Source organism: Haliotis rufescens, unplaced genomic scaffold, assembly GCF_023055435.1.
Source record: "Haliotis rufescens isolate VD_foot unplaced genomic scaffold, xgHalRufe1.0.p SCAF_7, whole genome shotgun sequence".
NCBI classification, from domain to species: Eukaryota; Metazoa; Mollusca; class Gastropoda; order Lepetellida; family Haliotidae; genus Haliotis; species Haliotis rufescens.
In genome coordinates this window covers 40,068,727-40,078,834 of record NW_025964361.1, presented here as the reverse complement: position 1 = coordinate 40,078,834, position 10,108 = coordinate 40,068,727, and the positions used below count along the sequence as shown (strand labels likewise).

General features: G+C 39.6%; 1 protein-coding gene across 3 annotated transcripts in view; it reads left to right on the top strand.

Annotated features, from left to right (window-relative positions):
- Nucleotides 1-120: 120 nt before the first annotated feature.
- Nucleotides 121-10,108, top strand: part of LOC124144211 (inverted formin-2-like) — a 137,468-nt gene continuing 127,480 nt past the window's right edge. For 2 of the 3 annotated variants that reach the window (XM_048387332.1, XM_048387333.1), the window contains exon 1: nucleotides 7,892-8,116. In XM_048387332.1, coding sequence (XP_048243289.1) covers nucleotides 8,036-8,116 — 81 coding nt within the window. In that variant the 5' untranslated portion in view covers nucleotides 7,892-8,035. Of the gene's footprint in view, nucleotides 172-7,891; nucleotides 8,117-10,108 lie in introns of those variants that run through there. The other variant, XM_048387337.1, reaches the window with a different exon arrangement.

Sequence of the window (10,108 nt, the reverse complement as noted above, 5' to 3'; positions counted from 1 at the left end):
TGTGATATACGGCTGTATATAAACGTAGAGTTGGATGTCACTTTAAGTGTATATGAAACGGAAACATGTGTCATGTTAGATAGGCGTCAATATCTGAAGATTTGAGAGAGGTGACTTTCCGTGTCCTTCCATACTGAAGGACAGTCACACAGCCAGCGTCTCATCATGTCGGTAAGTGCTTTGAAATGTTGCAGGCTTTAATTTGGAAATAATAATGCTGTCGGAATTGCCCGCACCACGCATGCATATATAGCCACGAAGATGCCACCTGTTTTGTTTTTGCGTGAATATGGTGCGTGCGTGCGTGTGTGTGTGATTTCGCTGCATAAGACTAATCAAGAATGGACATATTGTAATATCAGTTTCAAAATGAAACGAATCTGTTACAAAATGGACCCCAATCATCTTGGGGAAAACGCCCAAATAAACCATACTGATCCCCACACTGGTGGAAACAGTCACATAAACATTAACAACAACAAAAATATTTTAGCTCAACAATATAATATTTCAGTGTTGTGTAGTTAATTTCCTATTCAAAAACTGCCAACCGGAAGTAATGACTTAGTACTAGTATACTCGGACCCCGTGGTACCGCGGCATTCATCGTATCGCGGCATTTGTGATTTCCGGTAGTTCACGCGGGACACGCCTCTTATCAGCTGTCTATTAATGCTAATCAGTAAACAATTTCAATTTCCTCGGAATGTTCCGTCTGCTGTAAGTAAGGAGTTATTTCTGCGTTGATACATATTTCTGGCATCTTTTGTAATATTGCCTTACCCCCATCTATCAACGGCCGACGATATAACCCGCAGTTCCCCAAGTAAACTTTCTCTATCGACCTGAACTAGATCATCTGCATATTCATAGAGACTAATAAGGTAACGGAAGTTACGTAGTCCGCACATTTTGTCCCGCTCTGTGTCCAGAATCTATTGGGAGATCATAAGGGCCATAATGCCAAACTTACAGAAGTACGTTCTTCACAAGTAGCCAAAAGATAAATACATACTTTGGGCATACTAGGAGTGTTTTTTAAATATATTTATTGTTAACGTTTAACATTTTTCCATTATGTGGCAATTTATTTTTTATAAACGATCTTAGAATATAATTTCTGATATTTTGTTTTTGATTTTTAAAATATTTTTCTCTTACTTTTCTGTAAACATGCATTGAATAACTATTACAGATAACACATTTAGAATTTTACTTGTGCTGTCTTTGCACATGTCTGGACGAATCACTGATGTCTGGCATGATCATACTAAGTGGTTGGTAGAATTATGTCATTTTTTGTGTCCAATTCGGACCTCCATACACAACTTTTCTCTGTACCGCGATACGATGGAGTTCTCTCCCTTGTCAAACTGAGCGCGAGGCCCGGCTTTTACTCGGAGCTACTAATGTAAATAATGAACTTTTATCAGTAAAATATGCATTGTTAGATAAAATAAATGACATCTGATATAGAGAACACGAATAATCATAACGGTTAGTGAGTGCATTTTGTTCCGTCCAGCGTACATGACAAGTACCGCTATACCCCAAAGTTGCAGGCTATATATATATTTAAGACACAAAACACTATCATTTTCTTGCCGTACATCATGTTATAAGGAAGGATAAAGATTCAGCCTCTGTTTTATCATAAAGAATATGGCGAGTTCCACGAGTTGAGGTTTCATCGTCCTGCATTATAAAGTGCGTGCATGGTCTGCATATAAAGAGAAATCCTGTAATTCGAACTCTATTAACACGATATATCGATTAAAACAAATCTCAATGGTTCAGGCAGAATCTTTGCAGAAACACTTGGTCTAATTCGGGATCACCTGGTGTCTCGCTTATATCGGCATACCATGTAATATCATCTTCCCGAGGCAAGGGAGTTGACTGACTGTAAAAGTCCAGTTTCTACTGGACTTTTACGGTCAGTTTCAGTTTCGGTCCAGTTTCCACTGGTCTTTTACACTCAGTTAACGCCCTTGCCTCGGGAAGATGGGTATAATATCGCACGCACGGAGTCTCACTAATTTTGGCACACCTTGAGTCTCGCTAATATCGATATAACTCGATATATTGTGGATGGTCTCGAAGACTAGACATCGTGGTTTCACTGTACAACAAACATAGCGAATAGTTAATACAAGCTAATGTACTTGTGTTATGTGTGCGCGATGTTGGTGGAGACTGTTTTGGGTATATTTGTGGCGGTTGTCAGAGGCAGCTTAAATGTCTGAACTGCAAGTAAAAATATCAAGTGCAGTGGTTGCCAGATTTCAACAGTAGCTAATGGAGTTTTCCATGTTGGGTTTGTATTAGAATTGAGTTATCTCCCCTTGTGTGCATGTACACGACAGGATTCATCGTTCTCGAAGTTTCTGTATGGGACACACCTGGCTGTGTCTACCCGAGGGGCTTGTTTCTAATCTACTTGCGAAGTCCGCATTGGATACCTGTTCGGAAACATCGAATTCCTGCAATCATCGAGGCAAGGTTGTTAACTGACTTTAAAAGTACAGTGCAAACTAGACTTTTATAGTCAATTAACGCCCTTGCCTCGGGAAGATAATTCGTGACAGCTTCCAATACTATTCTGGATTCGAGTACTGAAACAGGCCCCTTTCTGGACATTTAGCGTGTCAACATGTTGAACATTCATGAGTGCAATTAAAGACTTACACTAATTCTTGGGTCTGTGACTAATTGCTGTTGCCACTAAGTCTTGTTTGACCCACTGTATTGCCTTTTTTCTTGTAAGCCTAAATCTGTGTATTTAAATATGATTCTATTAGGCATAGATCGTTTGTTGTCATTTACTGATTCCACAGTTTAGTTCTGTGCGAACCGATTTCAGGGTCAACCTCTGCGTGTCACATTTGGAAATCACATCGTTTGAGATATGTATTTTAATCGAATTAATCAAGTGTGGCTATCTTATAGGAACTTGTAATGTTCGGCTTTGTTGCGTTCTTGTGTTTTCGTGTTCTCGACCTTTGGTTAAAGTCACATTTAAAGAAAGAAATACTTGACAAAAGGACGAAATCGTCAGATATTGCATGATTTCCAAATGTCGCATTCAAAAAATTTATTATAAAAGGTACACTTTTAAAAAAGAGAAAGCGAGATTGCTTGAGAAATTCGCGTTCTTGCGGGTTCGCGACAGCGCCTCTTAAACGATATTCTCCGTGATTCCTACAATGATTGGAGTATCAGGATTGAGGATTCACACTGGGTACACGCAGTGTGTCAGAATACATTGCCTAGTGTTTCAATCCCTGCTTGACAAATACCTGATCATTAGCATCTCGAGCAAGCGAGGGGGCGACATGTTGACCTAACCTGATTCTGGAGGACATCTCCTTGAAATATTTACACGAAGTTACAAGTTGCCACTGAGGTCTCAAGCCAGGTCAAATATTTGTCTGGATATAGATACTTAAAGATTTACGGCATGGACGTGGAATGTTTCACAGAAGTTTTCACGTCAGCGTAAGACGGACCGATGTCCAAAGAGCCATAAGTGTGGTTTACTCGTTAATTTGCCATTTCATATATATGCGCTGGTCATAAACAATATTTGAATAAGGTGAGTTAACGCTGTATTGAAAGCTTATGCACTCTTTTCGACTTTATTCGAAGTTGTTTAATCTGAAGTTTATTATATTTGCATAATTATCAGTTAAAGAACTACATCAACATTTCTCAAAGTTTATAATGAAGATGCAGAGTGAGTGAGTGAGTGAATATTGTTTTACGCCGCCTTTAGCAATATTCCAGCAATATCACGGCGGGGGACACCAGAAATGGGCTTCACACATTGTACCCATGTCGAGGAATCGAACCCGGGTCTTCGGCGTGACGAGCGAACGCTTTAACCACTAGGCTACCCGACCGCCCCTTGAAGATGCAGAAAGAAGTGCAATGTCTATTTCTGGGTATTGTTACGTTTAAGAAAGGAAACATAAAACTGCCGGAAAAAAGAAACTATAAACTCATTTTTGAGGGAAGCTAAAACGAAACTCACAAGAAATGGTTGTTCGATGTTGATATCATAGACATGTTTTGTGGACCTTAGTTTTGCAGCGTTTCGGCGACTGTTTTCAGCCGAGAAACGTTCTGATAATGTTTGTGATTTGTTTTGTCAAATCCAATTTCCCAGTGTCTACTTTCCATTGCCCTGCAGTTCATGTTGTTTATTTCAGTGTGACTGGTCATGAGATCTGCAGCGTAATTACAAGTCATTATGATTACAGCATTGTCTTTGCTTAATGTAGGGGTAGATATTTGCCATAACTGAACAAGATTAATACAGTTCGAGTCGAGAAACCGTTTTGTGGGTTGACTACAAAGTTTATGAAACGTTTTCATAATAGCCCGTGTCACTGATTTTTAGTGATCCATTCATGCATTTTTCACCGCTGTTTTGCCTTTACGCCCAATGGAATCTGTTGTGGCAGATAATCGAGACTGGTTGTTCTCTGGAATTGACGTTTTATATTATTTATTTACCTATTTCAGACCATCAGACTCTATACATATATACATGAGCATGATCATAAACTTGTCAGTTTTCAAATTGTCTGCTGTGACTGCAATCATACGAATTATGACTGCGAAATGGTCCGAGCCTAGAGTCCCGTTAAGTGAGTATGGTTTGACGCCGGTTTTAGCAATATTCCAGCAATATCACGGCGGAAAACACCAGAAATTAGCTTCATACATTGAACCCATGTCATGCATGTGGGGAATCGAATCTGTCTTCAGCGTGACGTGCTAACCATTTAACCACAAGACAACCCCGCCGCCCCTAGAGTCAATTGTCTGTTGATATTTGGGGAAAACGAGTTGGTATTGTAGTCGTTTTTGGATATCGCGTAGAAAAATACCAACAGAAGATCTGTAGAATAGGCTTCACAAATTACACAAATATGTAAGTCGTGGATATGGTTGTATTGACTATTATGGAATATACTCACTGTCCTGTGTATAACCGTGCCGAAGACTGAAATTTAGATAATTGGAACTGGGAAGTTTAGGTCAAAAGATCAGCTTTTAAAGAAAATTTACAGGTTTTAGGCTGAGGGTAGCCTCACGGTTTTGTTTGTTTGTTTGTTGTTTAACGCCGCACTCAGCAATATTCCAGCTATATGACGGCGGTCTGTAAATAATCGAGTCTGGACCAGACAATCCAGGGATTGACAACATGAGCATCGATCCAAGCAATTAGAATACGATGACATGCATCAAGGAAGTCAGCGAGCCTGACCACCCGATCCCGTTAGTCGCTTCTTACGACAAGCATGGTCGCATTTTACAGCAAGCATTGGTAGCTGAACACCTATTCTACCCCGGATCTTCATGGGTCCGCCTCACGGGAAATGTTCGCGAAAGATGTACAGTAAAGTACGGTTATAACGAACTCAAAGGGACTACTAATTTTAGTTCGTTATAACCGTAGTTCGTTATAAGCATATATACAGCATAACTACATCAAATAGTCGGGACCAAAACAGTAAGTTCGTTATATCCGTAAGTTCGTTATAAGCGTGTTCGTTATAACCGTAGTTTACTGTATTATGAATAAAATCCGCGGTGGTACAAACAGAGGTGAGGTCTATTTGAGATGAGATGTACAGTTCAGCGCGGATTCTGGATGATTCTAGACCTGCGTGCACACCCAGTTGTAAAGCCACGTCCCATGAAGGATGTTTGGTGTGATTGGCATACATACTTTTCAGTCGTTAAACCAGGGAACCTGGCAAAACAAATGAAACACCGAGGCTGTAGACCACCTATTTCTGTATCAGGAAACTCGCAAAACCTGTATAGGCCACAGAAAAATAACCTTCCCGACCTGTTCTCGCAGCTTTAAATTGTGCCCCATATGCATTTCATTAGGCCACAGCGGTAAGATCGCTTTGTGGAACGGGGCATTGACGATTAGTCTGCAGCACAAGAATTGGAATTTACTTTTTTATTACCGATTTTTTGTTGTGAATACACAATGCCTTTTTAGAAAGTGGTCATATATAAAAATTAATGTTCTACTTGTGATTACATGTTCTTGGTGAAGTACAAATTCTAGTACTGTTTTGGGTTGTGTCCCATCCGGGATTCGAACCCACACTCTCAGAGTGAGGCTTCTAATCGCCAGCACACAAAGTCAGCGATTGAAAAAAAAGTACTGGAATTTTAACTTCACCTAGAAAGTGTAATCCCAAATATTTAATAGTTTGTTATATCGAACTTCGAATAATCCGTAGTCTACTTCATGTGTTGTATACATATCGATTACTGAAGGGGCAGATTGGTATCCTGTATACAAATGGCGAATTGTGAAAGAATTACAGTTTAACAATTTACATGCCAAAAAGTCATGTAGCCATTTAAAATGGGCGGAACATGATGCTGTTCTCTCTAAATGTGGTCCTCATTGTGTTGCTCAGGAACACCATATGCACTGTACATAATTAACGGAGCTGGCATGGTCTGGTCAGGTATGGTCTTCGAGACGCTAAATATAAAATCACATGTGTAACGTCATGATCAGGATAAGTTAAATTAAGACATATACCTACACAATGTTTAATGTTAAGTTAGACCCCCTCCGTGGTCTAGTGGTAGAGCGTCCGCCCGGAGAGCGGAAGGTCCGGGGTTCGATCCCCGGTCGCGTCATACCAAAAGACGTTAAAAGATGGTACTTGTTGTTACCCTCTCTGTCGCTCGGCATTAAGGGGCTAAAACAAGGACTGGTTGGCTCGGAGTCAGTATACTGTGTCTGAGTGGGGTATTCATGTTAAACTGCGGTATGGTATCTCAGTGAGCTAGCACTATAAATCGGCATCAGTCCGGACTAGTACAAGCAGCCACACAAACATACACGTACATGCACGTCGCTAAAAAAGTGCAATAATCTTGGACGTTAAACCCCATTTCACCTCACCTCACCTCACCTAAGTTAGGAAATTCGTTGAACACACAGACACATGCAGACGCACACACACGACAAATTACTTACACACGCACGCACGCAATCATACACAAACACGTACACATTACGACTGTTGTCACTTGTCAGAATCTGCAGACAGCGCCTCCGGTCGGCTACTGTTAATGCATCAACTCCGTGTGGATTTGTAGAAAGAATAGGTCAGTTGGTCGCACTCATCGTTGTTCATGTGTTCAATCACTGGTGTTCTGATCTAAATCCCGGTTAGAATTGGTCCCCAGCAACCAATGCTGGTGGCAAGAAGTTGCTTACAATATCAATCATTGGATTGTTTGGTCCAGACTCGATTATTTACAGGACGTCGAGTATTGTTAGGTATGTTAAACAATTGACAAATCAAACAAACAACATGAGGATATTAATAAGACGATTTATGACACCGAAACTGCTCGACAAGCAAGTGCCCATGCCTCGTATAATGTTTTGTTCCAACACGGCTGTGACGCAGCAATGACCCGCAACGTCACCAGTTCCGCGTGCACCCAGACACTCTCAAATGTCGTCTGCTTATAACGTGGGGCATCCCAAAGGCTGTTCCTGAATCTCGAGAACTAACCAGATCATGTAATTCAAATGTCGTCTGCTTATAACGTGGGACATCTCATAAACTGTTCTTCTATCTCGAGAACAAACCGAATTGTGTAATTCAAATGTCGTCTGCTTATAACGTTGGACATCTCAAACGCTGTTCTTTAATCTCGAGAACAAACCGGATTATGTAATTCAAACAAAATACATAGCTGACTCCTCCACTCGTGTACAATTTGTGCATATTTATTCATGCCGTGTCCTGTGTTATTTGAGTCACTTTCCCCCGGCCGTGCCCTCTCCCCCGGAATGTCACGTGCTCTCAGCCTCCCCATCAACATCTGCTTCGCGCTCACTGAATGTAAACCTAGATTTGTCTCCACCCCGACTGTAATTCAACAGGATTTGGCGGGAACCAGCACGTGACATCAACACCTACATATTACAGAGGCGAGAGTGTTCGCGCCAGTATGAAGTTGTAACCCAGAGATGTCAACTGTGACCATTATGCCTTCAATATGGCTAACGCTTCTCATTGGATTGTTACTTATTGTGGTTATAGCACTGTTGGTGAGTATGAGATATTTTTATCATTGTGTAATAATACAAATATATACTTATAGTTTTAGTGCCATTAAGACATTTATATTATAAGACTTTATATTGTACAGTTAGATGTCAGTTATATCATGGACGTAAATAACAGTTGTTTAGGTCCGTAGGTATACATATATACGATATAACCAGTAATCAAATGACCTCTATGCTATGTTGACAGGCTGTTTGAGTATTTCTGACGTGTCGTCGGAGATCTGTATATTATAGTTATTAAATGTTATATCGTCATACCCTGTGTGATTGCTAGCTAATATGTGTTATTAAGTGAACTTTGGGGGAAACAGTTGTAAACTGTTCAGTTGTTATTTACTCTTTGACAGCGAGAAACAATGTAATGCTTTTTATCTTTTTGGGGGAAGATAGTTGTCAATTGTTTTAATCGTCATTCTCTCTGAGACTGCGAGGTAATATGTGTTGTTGTGTTAAGTTTTGAGAAGATAGTTTCATGTTTAATCGTTGTTCATTCTCTCCGTCACAATGAGGTAAAATGTGTTGCTTAGATAACCTGTTAGGAAATAGTTGTCAGCCATTTTGGTATTGTTGATATTGAGCTGATACTGCAGCGATATAAGCTTTTAACAAATCAATCTCGTCACTTGGAGACGAAACTGAAACCGTAGTTTCATACATGAAACCCCTGTGCTGATAGCTACTGTTATTGGAACTGGAAGGGATTTGCCCTCATGTAAGCGCATGCGCGATGTGCCTTGACACGAGTCGTGGCAACGTCCGTGACATCATTAATATCTGAGTATAACCTGTATGTATATTGGAGGTTATGTACAGTTAACTAATAACATAATACCGTAAAATGTCTAATAATGTATATATTGGTTACATATACTTGAGATCCGAGTCATTGTAAGGGCAATGAAGGTATACGCTGTGCAAATTATGAACTTCCCATGTAATTTGTAAGGCAGTATGTCATAGTCATGTCAAAAGTAGTGTGAATAATGCGAACATGTGGATTTTTAATTCTCACGAAGACAGAAACATTACGTTATGTTATAGTTAACCAATGTGACCCGCCTAATAGTTTTTCTCGTACACGCAGTAACTACTGAATTAAAACTACCCCAAACTGTATGTCTACAGGTAGACAACACTTAGTCTATGAAAACATTTCTTCAAAATAATTGCAAATTTTGCTTTTAAAAGAACCTTTCCTCTGCTGTGGAATCAAGGAAACTAGACTTGGTTAAGTCTGATATAGACTTACCTAGGTTTGTAGTTAGTAAAAACAACATATATTATATATATCCTATAGTCATGGCGCAGGACTAAGCTACAGGTCACTTGTACTATTGGAGGTGAAAGAGGTTACAACTGGCGGATATACAGGTCAAAAACTTTCCCTGTTTGCAAGTTGTGTCCGTGTTCAGAACTCGTGTCGAACATCACAAGAACAATATACGCGCTGACGCCCACGACAGCTGTCCTTCATTGACGGTCTCATTGATGGGGGATAATCTCCCACTAGCTTCAGTTGAGTTCCATCCGTTTATTTTTGTAACATCCATGTGATATATGGTCCCCTGAAGGCCTTGATCATACAGTTGAGGTAGGGTTGTGGTTAAAGCGATCTTATGGCAAGCCGTTTTCACATTTATTACGGAATTACAGATATCTTCAATTGTTTTAAAGATATCTTGAAATGAATTGAAGATATCTTGAGTGGAAATGAAGATATCTTAAATGCAGATAATTGTAGATATCTGCAATAAAATTTAAGATATCTTCAATTGTTTTAAAGATATCTTGAAATGAATTGAAGATATCTTGAATGGGATTGAAGATATCTTGAAAAGAATTGCTGATATCTTAAATTCGATTATTGATATCAAAATATGATTTAAAGATATCAAAATGTCATGTTTTGTTCTGATGTCATTAATTCAATTCCTGATATCTTGAAACTAATTGATATCTTCAATTGTTGCC